The sequence below is a fragment of the Harmonia axyridis genome, chromosome 3, assembly GCF_914767665.1.
Source record: "Harmonia axyridis chromosome 3, icHarAxyr1.1, whole genome shotgun sequence".
NCBI classification, from domain to species: Eukaryota; Metazoa; Arthropoda; class Insecta; order Coleoptera; family Coccinellidae; genus Harmonia; species Harmonia axyridis.
In genome coordinates, this window is record NC_059503.1 from 39,164,530 (window position 1) to 39,188,198 (window position 23,669).

Consider the following 23,669-nt stretch of genomic DNA (forward strand, 5'->3'; position numbering starts at 1 on the left):
TAAGGAAACAGTAGGTGAAACAAGAGAGTTACCCTAACAGGTGAAAATGACAATAACGTCTCAAATATAATGAAGTTTTTGTTCATAATATAAGGAAAAATAAAATGTTAAACAAAAATAGAACAATTCGACAAAATGGTTAATATTAGTGAAATAAAAATGAGGGTAATACTGACGTGGTAAAAGTGTTAACTCAATAGATCTCGGTGACTAAATGTGATCTTAAATAACACGGTCAGTAAACTTTTCTTACAAAATTGCTATTATTTAGTTCTTGTGTGGCACGTACCGTTGTTGAAAATAAACGTCGCCCACATCAATATCTTCCAATGCCGACCATAAAAAATTATTAAACTCAGCCTATTTTCCAAGATCGGCGAGGAATAGACAAACCTGGGTTTTGGTCAACACTATGGGCTACAACAGCAATATTCTCAGTTGTTCTTGAGCGACGCACACGTTTTCGTTTCTTCACATCAGTAATTTGTCCAATAACTAAATTTTTTCACCAGTTTCAGTATTGTACTCGTAATTACCGGCTGAAAAGGTGCTTTACGATGACCCAAAAATGCTTTAGCATTTTTTTTGTGATTGCAAAATTTTTAACCATTTTTTTAGTGGAATTTCAACAATTTCAATAAGTTGTATACTTATTATACTTTTTATAAGCTTATATATAAATTTTCAGTAATGGTGTACTTAGTTTTTTTTCGTTAAATGTCAAATTATTATTATTATTGGAAAATCCTGTACGAGTTTGACCTGAATATTTCTGGTTTACTAGGTGGAAGATGTAGTTTCGAAAATTAACATACTCGTAAAGACAACAGAGTATCCCTTACTTTCTAGTTTATAACAATATTTTATTATTTCACTAACTCTGACCTGTTTCGTTTCTTCTTTAGAATCAGAATAATTTTTTTCCTACTAAGAAACTATGAATTTTCCATTTCAGTATTCGTATTATATATTCAGCGCATTAATTTAAAAAATTTTTGACTTCTCCAAAATTGTTCTGGCCGAATTTGGTTAACTGCTCGATGTACCGGTGGTACCCCTGTTTCTGAGTCTCTTATCGAACCTTTATCATTTTTTCCTTTTCTGAAAACACGTCACTTGAGAGGCATTTCTTTGATATAAGGCCAATTGAAAAGTCCCCGGTGCACAAATGGCGGTGCTAGTATTAATTTGCATATTATTTTCACTTAGTACCAACCTTCAAACGATACGTGTCAAAATTTGACAGCAGTCCGACCATTAGTTTGTGAGATATTGCGTTTTGAGTGTAGCTACTTTTGTCATACCTATGAAAAAGGATGGAAAAAAAGAGAAATTTCGTGTGCTGATAAAATATTGCTTTTTGAGGGAAAAAATGCTGTTGATGCCAAATCTTGGCTTGATGAAGAATATCCGGGGTTTGCACTAGGAAAATCAACCATCATTGATTGGTATGCTAAGTTTAAATGTTGTGAAATGAGCACCGAAGACGGCGAACGCAGAGGACGCCCAAATGAGGCTGTCAACGACGAAAAAATCAAAAAAGTTCACAAAATAATTTTGAATGACCGTGAAGGAAGTTGATCGAGATAGCAGACTGTGAAGATATCATCTGAACGTATACATCATATCATTCACGAATATTTGTACATGAGAAAGTTGTGTGCAAAATGGGTGCCGCGCGAGCTCATAATCAATCAAAAGCAACAACGTGTTAATGATTCTGAGCAGTGTTTGAAGCTGTTTGAGTGCAATAAACCTGCATTTTTGCGACGATATATGACAATGGTTCAAACATGGCTCCATCATTTCACTCCGGAATCCAATCAACAGTCAGCTAAGTGGACTGCACAAGATGCAGTGTTTGAAGCTGTTTAAGTGCCATAAACCTGATTTTTTGCGTCGATATGAAACAATGGATGGAACATGGCTCCATCATTTCACTCCGGAGGCCAATCGACAGTTAGCTGGGTGGACTGCACACCATGAACCGTTCAGCGCCAATGAAGAAGTATTCGCCGAAGCTGAGGCCTATTTTGAGGCGAAAGACAAATCGTACGACAAAAATGATATCGAAAAGTTGGAAGATCGCTATAATCGCTGTATCGCCCTCGAAGGCAACTATGTTGAATGATAAATCAGATTTTGCTGAAAAACATGTGTTTTACTATGGTAAACCGGGGACTTTTCAATTGGCTTGTTGTACCTCAAGTCTGCCCAAAATTGATCAGTATTCCATCCTTAATTATTCATCGATTCTTTTTTGATTTGCAAATTCGAAATATCCGCCCTTGAGTTCCTGGAATTACGATTGAACTCGATTTCAGCTCTGTCTCGGCAGATAATATTTGCTGATATTGATAAGCCAAAAATTTAAAATACTGTTTAATTTTTATTGCGACGATTATATCCCTGAGATTTCATCGATTTTCATCGATACGACAATTATAATCCATATCCGCCGGTCGGGATGATTTATGTACAGGGTGGGCAAATAAGCGAGGTAAGCGGCTATACCTCAGGATCCACTCATCGTAGAAACTCGTGGTAAAAAATTTTACCACTAAAGTGTACAAGAAAATACACTGGAAATTGTTTTGAAGTTTATACCTGTACCGCTAAGGGGCGTAACAGCTACCGTCGAGTAGAAAAATTAATTTTACTCGAAAATGTTTCATATGAAGTTGAAGAAAAAATATCATCACTGTAATCCTTGGAAAATTGTCTATCTTTTTGAATTGTCAATTTCGATTTTACGACATCAAATAAGGGTATGTGAAAGGGAGAAATCTGACTGATTGAAACGCCTGTAACTTCAGTTTGGCTCAACATTTTTGAGCAAATTAGATCTCGTCTGAAAGATAATATCTTGTTGATTGAGGACAAAATATAGTCATGATAAATTTGTTTTTGCTGCTTTCGATAGGGGGCGCTAAGTCAGAAGTTCATTGTTTTGTTCATTTTACTCCGAAATTTCAAATGTAATGGTAGGATTTTTTTAACAGAAACAGAAATTCCATCAAATTTGCATGAAAACACCTGAAGGTCGCAAAGCGATAATTTCATGCGTTCTGAAGTTATGGCCGACAGAAGATATTCTTCAACTGATGCACTGCGAAAAATCAAATTGTGTTTTAAGTTCTAACAGAAACAGAAATCCCATCAAATTTGTATGAAAAAACCAACAGGTCGCAAAGCGATAGCTTCAGGCGTTCTGGAGTTATGACCAAAAAAAGACATTCTTCAACTGATGCACTGAAAAACCAAATTGTGTCTTCTTTTGGCCATAACTCCAGAACGCCTGAAGCTATCGCTTTGCGACCTGCAGGTTTTTTCATACAAATTTGATGGGATTTCTGTTTCTGTTAGAACTTAAAACACAATTTGATTTTTCGCAGTGCATCAGTTGAAGAATATCTTCTGTCGGCCATAACTTCAGAACGCATGAAATTATCGCTTTGCGACCTTGACGTCTTTTCATGCAAATTTGATGGAATTTCTGTTTCTGTTAAAAGAATCCTACCATTACTTCTGAAATTTCGGAGTAAAATGAACAAAACAATGAACTTATGACTTAGCGCCCCCTATCGAAAGCAGCAAAAACAAATTTATCATGAGTATATTTTGTCCTTAATCAACAATATATTATCTTTCAGACGAGATCTAATTTGCTCAGAAATGTTGAGCCAAACTGAAGTTACAGGCGTTTCAATCAGTCAGATTTCTCCCTTTCACATACCCTTATTTGATATCGTAAAATCGAAAGTGACAATTCAAAAAGATAGAGAATTTTCCAAGTATTACAGTGATGATATTTTTTCTTCAACTTCATATGAAACATTTTCGAGTAAAATTAATTTTTCTACTCGACGGTAGCTGTTACGCCCCCTAGCGGTAATGGTAGGAACTTCAAAACAATTTCCAGTGTGTTTTCTTGTACACTTTAGTGGTAAAAATTTTTACCGCAAGTCTCTACGATTAGTGGATCCTGAGATATAGCCGCTTACCTCGCTTATTTGCCCACCCTGTATATCAATTGTCACATCGGAACTCGTCCGAGAAACAAAGTATCCAATTCTAATGAAGAACATTATTTTGAATTTTCGACTACTGATTTATTACAATGTGTTTTCGACAATACACAAAGTGATCTGGCTCGTTGAACAAACCTTCTATGCCACCAATACACTTACATAAGGTACTCATCTTGAGTTACATGAGCCATATGGAGTACCTAATCACACGATCAGATATGCAGATGATACTGTGCAACTTGCAGAGTCGGGAAAAGATCAGCAGAACCTCCTCTCTTGACTGAACGCCATCTGTCAGCAGCATTAATCTAAGAGAAGCAAAATGATGCTTTTTATTATGAAAAATCGTGACTAGAATAACCAACAAATTGACCGTGTTGACCATTACTCCTACCTTGGTTTCAATGTAACACATCATGCGACCAAGAAATTATGTCAGATTGAGAGAGCCAGCTCCAACTTTAACAATATGAGATCTCTCCTTTGTAACGACAACCTGAACATGAAAATCTGCCAAAGAATGGTAAAAAACATAGTGGTGAGTTTTGTTATATGAAGTGGAGACAAGGACCATCAAAATCAGCACCCTTGATAGGCTGGAGGCGTGCGAGATGTGGATACACCGTCATATGCTCAGAACATCATAAAACAGTCAATACTCAGGTTCTAAGGAGAGCTAATAGTGACCTGTTGACGATTATAAAATTTTCTATCTGGAACACGTTCTAGGGGGACGGCAATATTCGATACTGAAGAACATCCAATAATGGATGAGCATCAGTAGTGTTGGAATTATTCAGATTGGCAGAAGACCGGCAAGCACTCTTTGAAGTGATCCCCAACGTCAGGGAGATCTGATAAAGAAAAATATGAAAAAGAACGGGCCATATCATGCAGAAATTGACTTGGAAGGACATTCTAATGAGCTTTCCAGGTTTCAGCAAAAATGAAGTTATTTTTGGTCTTTCAGCACTGTTATCAATTAATTCCTAGTCCTAATTCATGTCTCTTTCCTAATACCCATTCTGAAATGGGACTAGTAAATGTGAAATATTGATATCTTGAGAATTTTACGTGTTTAAAGCGTACTGTTGATTCAACATTTATCGCATTTCACAGACCGACATGGAACAAAAGTAGTTCCTCCTTCGGCCATCATGTGCAGGAGAATCCAGATACATCAGAAAAGATGAACTGATGCCATTCCACATTCCAATGTTGACGTTCTCTACTCTACTGTAATCGTTGCCGGCGATGCTCAACCGTCAGAGGTAACACAAGATGGGGTCGATAATGCTGCAGTCTAAAAGACGTCGGTAAACCGTTCAGACAATTACATTACACGATGGCCTTCTTCTCCTAACCACTCACCAGCCAAAGATCGAGTTGTCGCAAATCGGTCTCTAATGGCCATAAGTCTTTGACGTCGATCTTGAACTCCACTTGTGCTCCTTAGACGTCCGGTGCCGACTCTTCTCCGATTTTGGGCATTATCAAAGCACGTTTGACAACATCTCATAACAGTAGTTGGATTTATGTTCGGACGGTTAACGATTTCTCGAAATGACAACTTCGCCTCGCGTAGACCAATAATTCGACCTCTTTCAAATTCACTTAGCTGGCGATAAATTCCGCGTACACGTGCTCTAGGCATTTCAACAAGTGAACATCATCTCCTCGAACAGCTGGTTGGTAGTAAAATTTAAAAAACTTGCAAAAAACGACTACAAAAATTTAAGTAACAAAAATTGTTTACACGAAAAAACATTCACGATTTTTTTCTCCAAATTTAATCATTTACTCCTTGCTATACTTTCTATGTTTCACCAAAAAAAAAATTTAAACAGCTCCTTCTGGGTGTTGCAGTTTCTTTGTCAGTTAGTACATTTTGCGAGCGAACATCTTTAAATCGGAGACCAAACATTTTTTTTCATCCCTAAGGTAATAAAAATCTAACTCTACTTTCGGTAGAAAATTCATTCTAAGTTAGTTCTTTGTCAAAACTTTCATTTAATTGCTCTCCTTTTTGTAATTTCTGTCAAGGATAGAAAATTTTTCCTCACGAAAAAAGAATTATATTCGACTGAGATTTTAATTGGTAATACCCACAAGAAATCAGAGGAGGCTCAGGAGTTGTGATTTATTAAAAAATATTTGGTTTTCGAAATTAAATACCTTTATGCTTTCAACATGTAATTGAAATAATTTCTCAAAATTGAACAAATTGATTCATTAGACAATATCAATAGAATAATTCATACTTTCGGAATATAAAATCATATTGCTTTGTTTTAAAATTCAATATTATCAATAAAATAAAAAATTAAAATAACCTAGCTATTTAAATAAAATCATTACCGTACAAAATATACATTCAATATCATAATGAGCAATATTATGGAACAATCGTATATCGTACGATATTAATTGTAATATCTGAACATTAAGATCGTCGTTTAAAACAACAAAAATTTACATCAGTATAAATAAATTTAAAATATAATAACAATTATATACATCAATTGCAACTATGACTTGCCTACCAGATTCTTTGAACATTGTTAATTGATTAAATTACACTAATATTAACAGAAGAGTAGGTACCTATAATGATTTAACTAACACTAAATCGATATCGATATCCGAAAAATTATCAATTTTTCTTTTCTATTTCAGTTCATAAACAATACTTCGAGTTGTTTCAGTCAGATTTAAGAATCGGAACAATTCAATCGTTACATAAAACTCAAACATCGATATCGAGGGATTTTTAAGTAGATTGAATCAACCGAGAAACAAAATGAGCTCATCTAGTGTAATAAACAATTTCAGTAGGAATATAAGCAGGGGCAGCTAGGGAGTATAATATGGAGATCTTTTCTGACTGCATAAAGGTAATGCTCCTTGTCTGTTATAATCAATGATTATTGTTTTTTCATTTTATTTCTGAATACTATCATATCTACCATTGGACATGTAATTAGGAATTGGTACCAAGATTTTTGGAAAATCTTGATTGAACTTACGTATCTTCGACTGGAATACTCCCAAATGAATAATACTTGTGCTTTTATTATAACTAATATTATTTGATCGTCAAAAGTAGACCAAATAAGTGTAATCTAACTTTAAATTATTCAATCTCCAAAATTTGGGTATGTTCAATCATGTTTTAATACAATTTAAAGTGGCAAATCCCCCTTATTTAGTCATGTATAACCCTAGACGTCTTTAAGACATTTAGATATCTATACTGATTCGCTCTTTTCAAACCTGACCTGCATACAAATCAACCTCGTTGTAATCACAGAAATATCATAGGAAGAACCACACGCAAAATTAGCGTCGATTTTTCCAAATAGTTCAGTCTTTCTCCGACATCAAAGCCGCTGACGCCTCGACGTCAGCTTCGTTCGGAGGAGTCTCTTTCAAATCGCTATTGGTACCCAAAGAATTGGCATCGAGGTGGGTGGGCAGGTTGCCGCAGTTTATATCCTCGATAGCTTTCCTCAATTCCTTCAGGCCTACCACCCCTACCAATTTACCTATGGCAGTAACATAGGCGTGGTTGACGCCAACCATGGAGAAAATAGAGTGAACCTTGAGCAGGGAAGTGCGTTCTACCAGTTGGAATGGAGCGGGATCTACGTGGCAAATGGTGAAGTCTACTGGCATCTGCATCTGTTCGTGCTCCCACGCTTGCTGTTCTTCGGGAGACATGTCGCAGACCCTTTCTCTAGGCTGTGGAGAGGAAAAGATTGATTGGTTGGACTGGTTCCGAAAATCCAAGAAGAACGACAAGACACAGAATAATATGACAACTCAATTAAAATATAAATTATGTAATAAATATCAGTCCATAAAGCTACAGTAGTATGATGTCAAGAGTCTTAGTGAATTTAAGATTAGATAGCTTTTTTTTCAAAGTTTTCTTCCTTATACCTCTACTTTACTTTAACAACCTTTAGAATCCATATTTGCTTTTATTAATAAGTGTTATCAAGCCTATCGGTTTGTTACACCTACTCTGGGATATTTGTAGAGACTAAAATCGGAGACGTTGATCGTTCAGAAAATGATTCCAATCAATTTGAATGTAACATCCGCATATAGTTCTTCAAAACTATCTTCAATCAAAAAAGAAAGCTAAATCCGCTAATCAGATATCATGGATGTGGCTAAGGAGCCTACTTACAAGTTGCACCTTCTTCGAGGTTATCGGGGAAGTGGGTATTATCTGTGGATCTACAGATGGCGAGCTGCTTAAAATTTGACTGCTACTACCCCGGTCTACGTCTTGTAGTTGAGCAGATTTTCTGCAAAGAAAAAATACATATAAGCAATGTCTTTTACTTCATTTTTAATTGGATCTGGTCGACGTTAATTTTTCTTTTTTTATATCTACAGTTTCTATATCTCCATGAAGCACCAAAACACATGTGGTATTGCTGCCTGTATTGTGCCGTTTTGGAAACCCATAAAAGAATTCAAACAAAGGTATAAGAGGGATTCAAGTTCAAGTTCCTATTAGTGGGCTTCCACACCAAAGAGCGACTAGCTGCCAGGATGCAGGTAACTCATTTTAAAACCCATATAAATATATGCAAGGTTTCACACCGTCGCAAAAATGCGACGTGGCAACATGCGACGTGCGATTTGAAATTGAGAAGGGTCCTATTATTTGATACTTTGACTTGTTTAATGGAAGCGGAGGTCTGATGATAAATGAAGTTGCACTATGCGACTTTGGTATGAAAGTAAACTAGTAATACTAGTGGTAATATTCGATATTCTCTAGTAAGTAGAAATATTTTAGCGACCTACGTATTTCCGGTTACACAGGGAGTTAAAATAAACCGACGGTAAACCAACAGTCGAACAAAAATCGTTGAAAGAAACAAGTTCAGTCATAAATCAAGTATTTTTTTATATTCTCATTTTCTAAAACATACTGGCTGTCAAAGATTTAGTGCTCAATAATTCCCCCTCACATTATCCGATCAAACATATTGAGGGAAATTCATTTGTTTTTTCGAAAATTGTTTTTTGACGGAGCAACAACCCTTCAAATGTACGACCCTTAAGATGTATTTCACTTAGCAGCAAAAATTATGAAATGCGGTTTAATTATTTCGACTAAGGAGCTCTAAAGTACTACTACTACTACTACTACAAAATTTCAATCAGGTGTGCCTCAAACGTGTATCAACAACTTCATAGCACTACAAATTTTCACAAATTTGAGGAAATATTTTTCTATGATGAGATATTTTTCTCTAAAATGGTGCATCCGATCGCAAAAGTAGAAAGACAATTTTTTAAATTTCATTTAGAAATATCGAGGTACCAAAAAGTTGTTTTGGAATTTACCCTTGAAGCCAAGTAGAAGTTGGAGATCCCAAATAATAATTAAGAGTCATACAAAACTTCCATACTCCATTGGTTCCGGGGAAAATAAATGAAATGCATCTTAAAGGGGCAGTTGCTCGGTTGAGAAAAATTCAAAAGAATCATTTGAACTTTTCTCAATTCAACCATCAATTCTGGGACCTCCTGTATATTAAAGGCCAATTGATTTACAGCATAAGATTGTGCTCAATTTTATGATATACGATGATTTATGAATTTCAATATTATGTTTTGTTCCTTCTCCGTTTTATCCTCCTATTTATTGGAATTCGTTAAATTAGTAAGGTTTTTTATGTGAATGTGGTAAATTTTTTGAATTTTGGTTAATGTACTCACCTGAAAATCGCTTCGAACGCTAATCTTATTCGACTCTCTGCTCCTGTTATAGTTGTATAGGGTGTTGATCCTGGACTAGTAGAGAGAAACGGACTGAAGCCTTTCAAAGTGAAAGAATTAGTCTTTTTAAGGATGGATTTTTTCGGTTGGCCACCTGTCGGAGAGTAATGTGGCTGAAAAAATAGTCAATTTAATTAACGTCCTTTCTCATATATTTCTGAAGAGGTTGGGTAATCTAGCTGAATTTAATTTCGAACTAATCTATCCAAACATTCTCAATTTCCTGGAAACTAAAATCCTTTTTATCACTCAATATTTTCTAGTTGCAGTCTATCGTAACAATGGAATTTTATTTCGAATATTCCAAAATTGATTTCTTCCTAACTGCTGAATCATAATTGTGATTTCAAAAAGGCTCTGAATCTATGAAAGAAGTCTTGGACCCCCAAAGCGACATTTTTGTGCAGATTGTTCTCTTTTATAAGATCTTCGAGTGAATTGATCATAATTAAATAGAATTTCTTGTTTGTAGTGTAGGAAGGCCGCCTACGCAATGGAAGGACGACATCAAAAGGGGGCCAATAACTGGATTCAGACAGTACAGAAAAGAGTGGAATGGAAAAAAATAGGGGAGGCTTACGGCCAACCATCGACGAAGAAGCTTTCTGATGATGATGAAATTATTCATTGAATTGAATTGAATTGGTGCAAAGATCATCGAATTGTAAATGGCTTGATGCATTACAGTAACAATAAGATTAATATGGTGATTAGGAATCCCACCTGTGGAAATTGCATAATAATTTTGTGTGGAGAGAATTCCAAAAAAAGCAATGAGCTTGTTCATTCAATCTCTAAAGGCCAATTTCCACGGTGATAGTAACTATCACGATAGTTACTACCGTGATAGTGCGATAGCACTCTCACACTATCACGATAGTAACTATCAAGTAGTTTATGAGGTGATAGTTCCTGCGATAGTTATCACGATAGCATTATCGTGATAGTAATATTATCGTGATAATGAGCCTTAATGTCAAAGTTTCTAATGGTGTAACAATTCCAATGAGAAGAAAAATCACACTTAAATAGTATAAACTGAATTACTCAGAATAAGATCTGCACTGACGTCATAATATAAAAGCTAAAAGTTTCTGTACACATTGTACCCAAATGTTCAGGTAGGAATGATAATAGAAGGTTGAGACGGAAAATTAAAATTCTATCACAGAATCATCTGTGACGAATCTTGAAAAATTGTTCGTACAAAACTTTTGTATTTTTTGCCGTACAATAAGGAACTGCTATAAAAAAAGGTTCCTATTTAAAATTATAAAGTTGACTTGTGACTAAGAGGGATTAAGTCTTCTGAAACTACATTTACAAGCAAACTGTAAAAATCCCTAAGGGGATTATATTACATTAAGTCTTCTGAAACTACATTTACAAGCAAACTGTAAAAATCCCTAAGGGGATTACAGTTACAGCCAAATCTAGGGTGATAACTGTGACTGGACCAAGAGGAGTTTTAAAGAGGTCCTTCAAGCATTTAGCTCTTGATATCAGAATGGTCAACCCCAGATTATTGAAAGTCGAGAAATGGTTCGGTACAAAAAAAGAACTGGCCAGTGTACGTACAGTATGTTCCCATGTAGAAAATATGTTGAAAGGAGTAACTAAGGGTCATCAATACAAAATGAAAGCAGTATATGCTCATTTCCCCATCAACTGTGTTACTACCGAAAATGACACTGTTATTGAATTTAGGAATTTCTTGGGAGAGAAGTACATTCGTAGGGTGAAAATGGCACCTGGTGTAACAGTCAAGAATTCCCAAAAACAAAAGGATGAACTCGTCCTCGAAGGAAATTCATCAGAAGATGTTTCTAGGTCAGCTGCTTTGATCCAACAGTCTACAACAGTTAAAAATAAGGATATCAGAAAGCAAATCAAATGATAGGAACGTTCACTATATCAAACCTTTGTTAATTGACAAAGCATTATGTTTTCAAGAACTGAAAAACAAAAGCAATATCGATCAGAGGACTTGGGTTCTTCTTTTTAGCAACAATTGGACGTATCACCAACTATGCCAGCCAATAGATTCTAATGAATTCATAGTGAACCAAAAACATCATAGGTTAGGGGTGAAGCGTCTTAAACATACATTCTTACAAGGAGGTATATCTGAACATGCCTATAGCAATTCTGAAATGTCAGAAGGATCACCTAAAGAATCATTGTTCAAAAGATCCCATTTCTTTTGTAATTGTGTGGGTCTTACCCTATCCATGTCGAGCTGATTCTCTGACATTTGTCTCATTCCCAGCACGTCTGGTGCCGGAACCACTTGGAATCGAGAAGGTCTTCTCCTCCTCTCCTCCGCCCTCCTCAAGGCTTCCTCCCTCGCTTTCTCCTCTGCCTCCCTCATCCTGATCGCGGCCACCTGTAACCTCCTCTCCTTGCCTATCTGTTTCTCGATTAGCTGGATCAGCTGTATCCTTTGGATAGAGCCGAGCAAGATCATGCTTTCGGGATTGTCCACCAGAGGAAAGCTCTGCAATCTCCTGTTCTCTTTCAAGACCGATTTCAACTGCTCGTAAGACATACTGTGAAATATGTACTTCACATCGCGCACCATGAAGTCTTCGACGTAGCTATCGTACATGCCTGGTAAAGAAGGGAAAAGTTGATTAGGATTAGAAATTGGTAATGAAGTAGATATTCAATTAGCAAGCTGAAAAATTCTTTCGGTGATCAATCTTGATATAGAATTCTATTCTTATTCTCATTATTTCAATAATTACTTCAAATAATCACAATATTCTTTTGAAAAGAGTGGACAATTTGTGACCGAGTCTTAGTGATCCAAAGAGTGAACACTAACATAATAAGGTAAAGAACCTAGTCAGCATTACACATGTTAATCAGATTATTTCACTATCCCGCACTTTTACTGATTGCAAAATATACATAATGAATGATATTTGTCTTTTGACTTCGGTATTTTTCAGTTCTCTTTCAGTTTATTCCTCATCTTACAGAATATTTGTATACTCTTGTACAAAAATATTTTGTTGGATCCATGGGAATACTGTTATCATAATCAATAAGAAAACAAATTTTATTCTCAACTTCCTAGAAATTTGTGGTCCGTCTTTTGGGTTGTATATACAATGTGGGTACATTTAATTTCACCAGTTTTCTCTATTCATCCTGAGTTATTCACCAATTTTCGGTTAGTTCAATAGTACCACACGTAGTAAGATGAAACAGCTCAAACAAAATAGTCCTACACTGGTATGTAACTGAAGCATTTTAGTAGCAGGAGTTTTATACATTCGTCTTGTATAAAAATTTAGTCTCATCTTTTCTTCTTTCAGCATTTTGATTACCAAGACAATGTATTCATACAGGCATGTTTTACTATTTTGAACATTACTTATTATTGATGTTTTATATCACAAAACACTAAAAAATCTATCCTCAGTTGATCACCTTCTTCACTTATGGTTCGTGTTTTAAGGTTACTCACCAGTGCTGCCAGGTAGAAGATCAGGAAGGTAAGGCAGCTTCTTGATCAAAATGATGCTATCGTATATGCTGGGTGCGAGGAGGCTAGCAATGGCGTTTGAGATCAAGACGGCTATCATTATGGGTATTATATGAGTAATTTGTCCGGTCATTTCGAAAACTATCACTGATACTGAAATTGTGTGGGTCACCGACCCGCTGAATGCTGCCGCTCCAACAGTGGCGTATCCACCGGGGATGATCTCGGCTAGTTTGCCGCCATACCTCATTCCTGAAAAAAAGATATTTTTGATTCCATTCATAACTAAATTTATTGCACCTCGAAAACTTAACATCCTTATCAATAGTTGAATTTGTGAATATGAGGTAGCTCCATATTGGAAAAAAATGTGATTGAATTGTTAGGTTACCCGATTTGAGGAAATTGACGGGCGCACTCACGGAACATTTTCCTGTGACGTATCATCTGAAAAACATGAGAAAAGCCGCTCCTGTCAAGAGGCCACTGAGACAGTCAAACACTTGCTATGCGAATGTGAGGCTGCTACCGGAAAAAGCTACAACACCTTGACTTTTGGTTTTTAAAGCCAGAACAAGTAATGAATATAGCCCCCCGAAAGGTAATAAAGTTTATTGAGACACTTTTGTCTGACTGTAAACAGTGCGGGAATGCACAATAGATCTTTAGGTCAAGGTTTTTGCAAGGTCGGATGATCTTTTGTTATCCGAATCATACGTTGAAATTTGGATTGCATTAAGAGTCCAAATTTGGATCATTCACTAAATTTAGTGAGATCATATGTATGAGAATCCGTGTATGGGTTTGTTCTACCTTTTTGTCAATTAGTATAGAGAATAAGATTTACCTGTTGGAAACCACATGTGCATCAGCTCCCCCACTATTCTCCCAAAAGCAGCTCCTATTTTGAAAACTGGAATAAAGCTTCCACTCGGCACAGGAATCGTCGAGCAAATTATGGAGGCAAGAAACTGCGAAAAAAATATTCCTCATATAAAACACTCCTACTATCCCCACTACTACTCACAGTATAGGTTATGTAGCAAGACAGGTGGAAAAACACGCCGGTGTTATCGGTCTTCCATTTCTTGACGATGTCCTGTTCCTGCACGGTCAAATTCTCATTTGTCCAAGAGAAATTACTGAACAGGTTTGCCACTTGGTCGTGAGTCGTCAGATCCCCGGCCAAAAACTGACCTGATCCCAATGGAAAAGATATTGTAGACACCAAAAGCGCAACGATGGCGGGATAAAGAAAGCGGCTGTAAGAGACGACCAACTATTTTGATTTGTTGGGAGGCGGAGCGTTGCAGAAACTTTGATCACTCACTTTTTTTTCAGGAAGTTGTTGATCATTTGGCTGTTGCGCATGAACATCACATACTGACGATGAACCCATACGTAGAAAGCCCCTCCAAGGCCAGAGACAGCACTGGAAAAAAACAAACTATCAGTACAACTACATATCCAATAACTGAGCCTTATAATTACTCACTGATGCATTCAACCCTAACAAACTTTCTTTTACTCTGGCGTTACTGAAACCTTGCTTTTTTGTCATCAATGACACTTTTAATATTATTTTAATAATCACTATCAATTAGAACGTATTAATAAAATCACTGTAACGGATATGTCGTAAATCCTTCGTATCTCTTCTGTATTTTATTATTGATTGAAACTAAAATAACTTCATTTATTTATTAATTTATTTAGTACAAAAATTGTTTTGTCAACTACATGTGAACACTTCAGGTGATCATCTATCATTTCTGCCATTACTTCATTTTCATTTAGGTGGCCAGATGCCATCATATCAAATCGAAAATATAAACCAAAACAACGCAAGGTGAGAACAAGTGCTCAACCTGAATCTAACTGCGGATAGAGCGATCAGGTCATGAAATCCCAGCTTATGGGTTTACACCATATTTTCACAATTCTTGGATGAAATTGTAAATTTTTTCCTGGGGTGTGGGAATACTTAGTATTGATACCCCTGGTGCGCCCTTGTTTGTTAGTGTTGTTTCAAGTCCGTCGGCGTCTAAAAAAGGAGGTCAGAAACACTCTTTTCTACTCAATTTATTAATTATTATATGTTTTAAAAGCCAAATATAATTTTCAATGGGTTCCCAATTCATATTCCCCAGAACTGAATATGTCAATGCTTGATTATACTAGGAATATTCTTGAGGATTCCGTATATATTTTCTTGCATTTCTCTTCAGATTGAATAGTCTAAAATTATTTCTTATTATTCTTTCGTATTATTCGTTTATGTATTAAGTGTTGTCATTTCTTCGGGCACCATATATTACAATCTTTGAAATACTTTTGGCATGAACTGTATAATCGGCTTTAGTTAACAATTCTAGCTTCAAAAATCTTGTTAGATGAAACGATTGATGTGAATTTGGAATCTTTGACCACTGAACTCTGATAATTCAGTTGTTTCATACAGTGATCCTAGTAAGGAATCCAACAGGTTCCTATGTTTTTGGTGAGCTTTCCGAATCGAATGCCCTTTATGGAGAAAATATACCTATGGATTCAAGTACATACTGTTTCCATACCCAATATCATAGAGGTTTTGTTCAGTTCTGCCCTAACCATAAGTTTGTTTCAATATCGAAGAATTTTAAATAACAATTGGTGCACAATTCAAAAACGGAATTATGTATATCGTTGAGCGTGGTATTAGTATTTAAAACTAAATTAAAACACAGCGTAGATTGTATTAATCTGCAATCACCTAATACTCACCCAATTAAGGCGAACACAAATAGTTCCTGTGGATCGAACGGAAAATCCATATAGAAATTTGTCTTAAATACGGCTGTCACTGTATCGGCGCCTTGGAACCATACAGCTAACAGTCTGAACACTGTGGCTCCACACACAGCTGTAAAGAATCCCCTCCAATAATTTCTCACGGCGAAGTAAACAGTCGTTACTTCAATACTGAAGAGCACACCTGCAAGCAAAAATCTTCAAAGATTGCAGTCAATCGATACTTATTTTTAAGAACTGTTCTCTCACCTCCAACAGGGGCAGCGAAACAGCTGGCAACACCGACTGCACAAGCAGCCGCCAGCATCTCCGTTGTCCTACTCTCATTCTCGTAGATACCCTGAAATCCAGTGACCAGTTTACTGAGCAAAGTTGCTACTATGCTAGCGATGTGAACGAACGGACCTTCCTTGCCTAGAGGCATTCCACTGCCTAGGGTTGCGGTCAAGCCTATCACTTTTGCGATGAGAGTGCGGAATGTCAGGTACTCCTTCAGAGCTACACCTCTGAGTATGGTTTTCATTTCTGGTATACCAGAACCTGAAATCAAGGATTTAGAGATCAGACCTACTCTCTATGAGATCAGTAGTATCCGATAGAACAAGAATCAAACTACCTAATATATTCCTAAATTCAAGTTGTAAGCTTAAGTGCTTTATAATATTTTATCCAATCTAAAGAATTAACAATCCAATATACAGTGTTCGGACTTTTAGTAGATAAAGAACGGAAAACATATACATATACATAATTACAAAGCCTGATAAATCCAACTCTAAGCAACACTAAGTATTTAAAACTAAAAAATCAGAAAATCGGACAATAATTTTTTGCTGGATTAAAACATTCTAATAATTCTCTTTTATGCAACAAACACGCTTGAGCCCCAGAAAAGGATATTTTGCCCAAAGTGTCTGTAAACAAGACTATAATAGACACCCATTATCTAAGTCTTGGCTCCCCCTACCAACTCTCAAATTATCGAATGTAACATGACAAATTTGTGTGTCTCTCATCACTTGCATGAAAATAATAAACCAGCAGAAAATGTTTCTCGTTCAGGAGAATACAGGTATATTCGAAGTTAATCAGTTTTCAGCAAATAACGAGAGTTGTAATGTTTAGAATATTCCGGGAAAAATGCCGGGACATCCAATTTCTCAGTTTGACCGAACAAGAATAATAACATAATCACTAATAACCCTATATCGAGCAACTTTGTCGAACCACCAGCTTACTGAAGCAGAAATACAGACAATGATTTGATTATAATAATAATAATAATAATAAATTTTCAATACATATATTCGGATTACGGGACAAATCATATTGGAGCAAAGCATGAACTCCTGAAATTAGATGAGACGCATTTAGGTCGAAAAACCAACCCCCGCAGGTACAGCGAGGGCTAAAAATAGAACAAGAACATCCTTAGCGCCACATTGGCGCTGTATATGGTCATCCTGAAGTCGCATCTAAGGCCAAGGAACGAAGACGTGGTCCTATCAGGAACCTAGATTGCGCTTTGGTATGCAAAATCCAAAGCGACACTTAAGATCCCCAGGAAATTGGGGTACCATATTTAGTACGCTCGAAGCTGTTACCTTGTAAACAAATAACTTGTACAGCCAAATTCAATAAATCAGTGTGTTTCATTATCCAAATTTAATAGAATTCCAGTTGATGGATTCAACAAAAAACAGTTAGCATAAAGACCTTGAATTAGGAATCTTAAATTAAATTTTTCCCAAGTAGCATTCAAGAAATTCAGTATGATGAAATCCTGCAAATTGTTTACTGTGGTGTCGGATCTAAAATTGACACATTTGACACATACAGAGCCCCAAATTCAACCAACCCTTCTGCCACAGGTTTTTCAGGTTCGACGATAAAATGTTTTATGGTTGACCACCATTCATTCAGAATTCTCATCCTTGTCAGGAATGATTTCAGAGGTATCGAATTCAGATGACAAGCTTGGATGATTGGATTATTTGTAAATATTCCTCTATTTTCTTTTGATCATCCTTTACTTTCATTAAAGAACAAAAAAATAGCATATTGTATTGACATTTTTTTTTTGAAATGACATTTGTTTGGGGGAGATTGTGCTCTAAAAATTGAATGTAATGATGAAATTTTTGACGTATTTTACTCACCTATCGACTGAGGAGCCACTAAATGAACGAATCCAGCACTGAACAATATCAGACATAAAGGAAGAGAAACCCATGCCGCATACTGCGCAGGAGGATGGTTTGTCAGATCTCCAAAGAGCCATATTTGTGCTAGAATAAATTTTATTTTTGAAATGATAGTTGAGCCAATCATTAGAGACTCATTCAAATTAGAGACTCAGTTAGTTTACCTTTATTGCACATTTGAACGCTTCTGTCCATTATAAAACTTATCAGGGCCATGATGACTCCAAGGAGAGCCAAGAAAACCCAATCTTCGCCCAACCTAGCGAAGGTGTTTTTCCAAATGAATGCTACGGCCTTGGCTAATTTTCCTATAAGAAGAATCAAAATGAATATTCTGTTTGATATATTCTATATAAATAAAATTTATTAGATCAAAGATGTCAAACATACATTGTCATACAAACTGTACTAAAAAAAAAAAAGAAATTAAGTGTAAGAGTATCAAGTATAAATGGCTATTTATATTATAGATTTTATAAATCACAAGACACACATATGATGAATGAATAAAATTAATGTAAAAAATGCGTGTCTCTGGGATAAATAGAAAACTGAAAAACAATTGGGATATGCTTAATACGAAATATTTTGAGATTTCTTTGATTTGGCTCATCTGTAATCGATATTATCAGTAGATATTAAGTAGAGTTGAGTGATATTATTTTGTATACGTGAAATTTATACTGCTATAACACAATAAAAAACATGAAATGCGAGGCATTTTAAGCACAACATGTTTCAACAAAAAAAGAAGACTACTTTATGCACTGAGTAGGAACTGTCGATTCAGGGCCCCCGCAACCGCGCGTGCACCGCACGCGGGCGCCACTCTAAAAGGGCGCCAAAACCTCTTATAGACCGCATGAAGAACCGATGGACCAAAGGTTTTCGAAAAAGATTCTTTCAAATTTTCAACAATTTTTTTTTCCAAACTTCTTTCTTGCAATTCATACAAGTTTCCGAACGTCGCAATCGGCATGAAATAGCCAGATATTGGTTTACAAAAACGCATACTCGATGCTAATCCTAGGGCATTTTTTGCGCTATGTGCTACACACAGCTTAAATTTAACTGAAAATGGTGCTGCTAAGGTTTCAAATAAAACAGTGGACTCTTTTGATATTGTAAAAGAACTTTATATATATATATATATATATATATTTCTCTTCATCCACAAAAAGATTCGAATGTTATAAAAAGCATGATCCTCAGTTACGTCTAAAACCCCTAAGTGATACTAGATGGTCAAGTAGAATTGATGCTAAAGTTTCATTTTATTCAAATATGTGATAGCCTTTTAGATATAGCAGAAAATGATACTTTCAACATAAAAACTAGACATAAAGCGAGTTCTCTTTTATTAAATATTCATTCTTTTGAATTTATGTATTTGAAGTATCATGATTTCTTATGATTATTTAATGGATTCGGTCCTTACTTGGCGGAAATTCATTATAAATAAAATAAAACGAAGTAATTTCCACTATGTTATTTAATTGTTAGCAACAATTGTTTCGCCACACTGTGGCTTCATTAGGCTACATTTCTGAACTGATAAGAGTACAAAGGTTTTCCCATTTGGCATTTGGCATTTGTACTCTTATCAGTTCAGAAATGTAGCCTGATGAAGCCACAGTGTGGCGAAACAATTGTTGCTAACAATTAAATAACATAGTGGAAATTACTTCGTTTTATTTTATTTCTTATGATGTTTCATTCCAGATTAATATTGAAGCAACATGATGCAAAGTGTAGCGATTGACATTAAAGTGTGCCAAAACCATTTGAAGAATTTAGTTGATCATTTCAAAAATTATAGGGATGATAATGTTCTCGAGGAAAAACTTGCGGGAACTGGAAAACTATCGGCTGTTCTTGAGATAGATCAAGGTTTTTCTCCATTATTTACTGTAAGACGAAAGTATAAACCAAAATTGTTCGATTATGAACAGACGGAAGATCCAAAAATCGCTTTTAAAATAAATTTCTTTTAGAAAATAATTGATCAAACACTAAGTTCCTTAAATATTAGATAAAGTTAACGTTTTTTGTTTTATATGTGATATTCTTAAATTAAATGACAAATATCTATTGTAATGCTGTCATGCTCTTCAACAGAAGCTAACTGATAACAGGAAAAGAAGAGAGTGACGTAAAAGAAAATGATTTATTCAACGAGATAAAAGCCCTAAGATTGTTTTCATTATCTGAACCGAAAATCCTCTTGAAATTCCACAATATATTTTTGAAAATAATCTAACTTCTTCTCTACCGAATCTTAGTATTGCCTCAAGAATCCTTCTCACTTTACCTGTGTCCTGCGTATGTTGCTTCTGGTGAGAGATCATTCACTGAATTAAAAATTTTTAAAAACTATTTGAAGTCTACCATGTCTTAAGAAAGATTTTCTGGATTGGCAATCTTAGATATGGAGCAAGAGATACTCGATAAAATTGATTGATTGATAATATAAAAGAATTTGCAGCAGCCAAATCTAGAAAAACATCCATTCAATTTCTGGATTGATCCTAATTAAATGTTTATGCCTTCATGAATAATTTATAGAAGAATACAGCTTAAGTTTTGAAACACATTTGAAATGTATTATGTTACAAAAAACACCATAAAGTTCTTAAGGCAATGAAGGTTGCTGATAGATTTTCAACCATTCTACACTAAATTCTCAACAAAACTTCAAAAAAAAAAAAATTTCCGATTATACAGTAGTACTTTTCTCCAGCTCCCGCCTTTAAGGGGCGCCAAAATATGTTCCGCACGCGGGCGTTGATGTCACTTGCGGGGGCCCAGTGTCGATTATCGTCGAATTATCGACTGATCGAGCAGTATTACCTTTCAAGGTAACTATGTTTTTCGGCAACCGTCCGGGAAGTGCTCACTTCCTGAACGCTTTTTCTATGAGAAAGTAGCATTTCCCGGCCTAGTCCGGAAAGTACGTACTTCCCGGACTAGGCCGGAAAAGAATCATAGAATCCATAGCAACCGAGATAACGGCTGACAGTTCATATGAAATTAGTTGTCAAAAATTTGCATGTTTTCTGATCGCAATCGCAATAAAATATGGAAAGCAGCAGCGATAGTGTTATTTTACATGGTTGCCGAAAAAATATTGTACGCAACACGCCCGAAAGTGGTTTTTTTGGACTCACAGACTTCCAGGACTCGCTTACGCTCGTCCTGGAATTTTGTCTATTCGTCCAAAAAAACCCTATTTTCCGGACTTGTTACGTAAATTACTATTACGAGTCAAAATTTGAAGAAAAAATTAATTTTAATTCTTAGGACCAGGACTTATTCAGTGAAGTGATAAGAACGTCATGATAAATTGGAATGATTGGGGTTGGTAATGTCAATAATGTCGTGAATAACGTTTAAACCTTAAACCATATTAATTTTGCAATTTAATTTAAATTATAATTACAGCATCGAATGCAGTGAAACAATTTTATCCGTGTAGCATATGTGTTTCAATTTGTTTCGAAATCCTTAATCACTAATTGGATCACTTCTTATCAATAAGCGATTCTGGAATAAATAAAAGATCTGTAAGATCTGTAAGTTTGAAATTGTGTTGATTAAAAAAGACTATAACCTAATGTGGATATAATTTGATTGGATTCGAATTTGATTTGATTTTATAGCTCCTTGTTCAATTTCCAATCAACTCCAGGTTTACTCTTTATATCGATTGGAAATATTACGAACAAGTTTGCTGGAAACCTTAATTGAATTCTGACTCGTCTGTGATTGGGATATATTAGATTTGAAGTGAAATACTCGTAGTTTCCAGGATTGAATTGGATCGCTTATTCGATTTGACACACCTCCCTAAATAGTGGATAATGACAATTGTTCCTTTGATCTCTGAACAAAACCTTGCTATTGCACTCACCTTGATATCCCCTGAGTTCTCGTTTCCTCGCCCTCTCCTCCTTCAGTCTCCTTTTTTCAGCCTGCTTCAATCCCTCCAATTTGGCGAATTCTCCCAGTTGCCGGCTATATCGGCCATACATCTGAAAAAATAAAAATGCCGAAAATATTAGAGAGAGAGATTTTTTTTATGTAATCTCCACTTATTGATTTTTAAATTGTTGTAGAAACAACATATAAATTGTCAATACAAGTTGTAGGACTTCGTACGATGACCATTGTGTGAATAAAGTATCTACAGTGGTTTTTTTAAGAGAAATGAATGAAAACTCAACTACATTGAAATTTGTCATTGCTGGTTGCAGTTTTGAGTTATCTTTTATTAATTTTTGCTAGCAATGATTATTTTTCCTACCAATGGATATAATGTATTTGAAATTGAATTATATTGCTCAGGTAACTGAGAAAGACGTTATTGAATTGGACGTATACCAACGGAACAACTAAAAATTATAAATTTACTAGCTTACACTTTGCGCTTTGCTGTAATCTCAAAAGGAAGGAAATTCAAGGAAACTTGTTATGTTTATTTACATCATATTTTGTCATTTTCATTGAAACCTGTATATTTCAACTTGCAAACTATTTCAGGGTGACTCAATTCCATAGGAAGAGCTACGCGTTGCAGAATGGCGAATACGCTAGTTTTCATATATCATCTTATCGTACTTCGTAAGAAACCTTTACAGGACTTTACTCATCAACTCCCTGAAGTTCTTATGAATAATATAATGATGTATAAGAGATAAATAAACATAGAAAAAAACAACTTGCTAACATGAGGAGCCTGACCTGGCTCAGAATTTCCTAGCCTATATATATGATGAAAATCAAGAACGCTATACTTTTATCCATTGTATTTTCTCGAAGAAGTAGTACAACATGGAGAGGTAAATATGTGGAAAACTTTCCGAGAATAATGAAAGGTTTCATGACAAGAATGTTATAGATTTCTTAAACATGATATTTCAGTAATTTCATCTGAATTTTACCTACAACTACGGAGGGCGTCTTCAGAGCGATTTGTTACCACTTCCAGATAACGTTAGGGTTGGGTCTGCTTACAAGTATTATTTTCAGTATCTTTGAATCGGTACCAAAACTGAAAATATTACTGATCTACTTTCGATTTTATTCAAATTCTTATTTTTCACATGGTTTCTTGTACCACTAAAAAAGTACACAGTTTGTGAATATCTTCTTCTTCAAGTTTGTTGAGATTCACTTTTCGAAAACAGTGAGAAATGAGCCCAATTCGAAAAAAAATGCTCACTTTACACACTAGTTGGGTCAGTAACAATTTTGACATTGCTATTATTTTATTGATTTCATTTTCAATCCTTCGAGCGCGGAGACTTCATAAGCGAAATATTTGTTAAAACAGTAATGTTTCAAAAT

The 23,669-nt window shown here is 35.5% G+C and overlaps 1 protein-coding gene across 5 annotated transcripts in view; it reads right to left on the minus strand.

Moving 5' to 3' along the window:
* Nucleotides 1-6,211: 6,211 nt before the first annotated feature.
* Nucleotides 6,212-23,669, minus strand: part of LOC123675002 (chloride channel protein 2) — an 82,953-nt gene continuing 65,495 nt past the window's right edge. For all 5 annotated transcript variants that reach the window (XM_045610219.1, XM_045610220.1, XM_045610217.1 and 2 more), the window contains 13 exons: nt 22,234-22,354; nt 18,488-18,631; nt 18,279-18,407; nt 16,369-16,659; nt 16,093-16,303; nt 14,660-14,761; nt 14,357-14,591; nt 14,177-14,300; nt 13,312-13,581; nt 12,061-12,446; nt 9,777-9,949; nt 8,227-8,347; nt 6,212-7,772 (listed from right to left, as the gene is read on the minus strand). In XM_045610219.1, the coding sequence (XP_045466175.1) occupies nt 7,395-7,772; nt 8,227-8,347; nt 9,777-9,949; nt 12,061-12,446; nt 13,312-13,581; nt 14,177-14,300; nt 14,357-14,591; nt 14,660-14,761; nt 16,093-16,303; nt 16,369-16,659; nt 18,279-18,407; nt 18,488-18,631; nt 22,234-22,354 (2,685 nt within the window). In that variant the 3' untranslated portion in view covers nt 6,212-7,394. The remainder of the gene's footprint in view (nt 7,773-8,226; nt 8,348-9,776; nt 9,950-12,060; nt 12,447-13,311; nt 13,582-14,176; nt 14,301-14,356; nt 14,592-14,659; nt 14,762-16,092; nt 16,304-16,368; nt 16,660-18,278; nt 18,408-18,487; nt 18,632-22,233; nt 22,355-23,669) is intronic.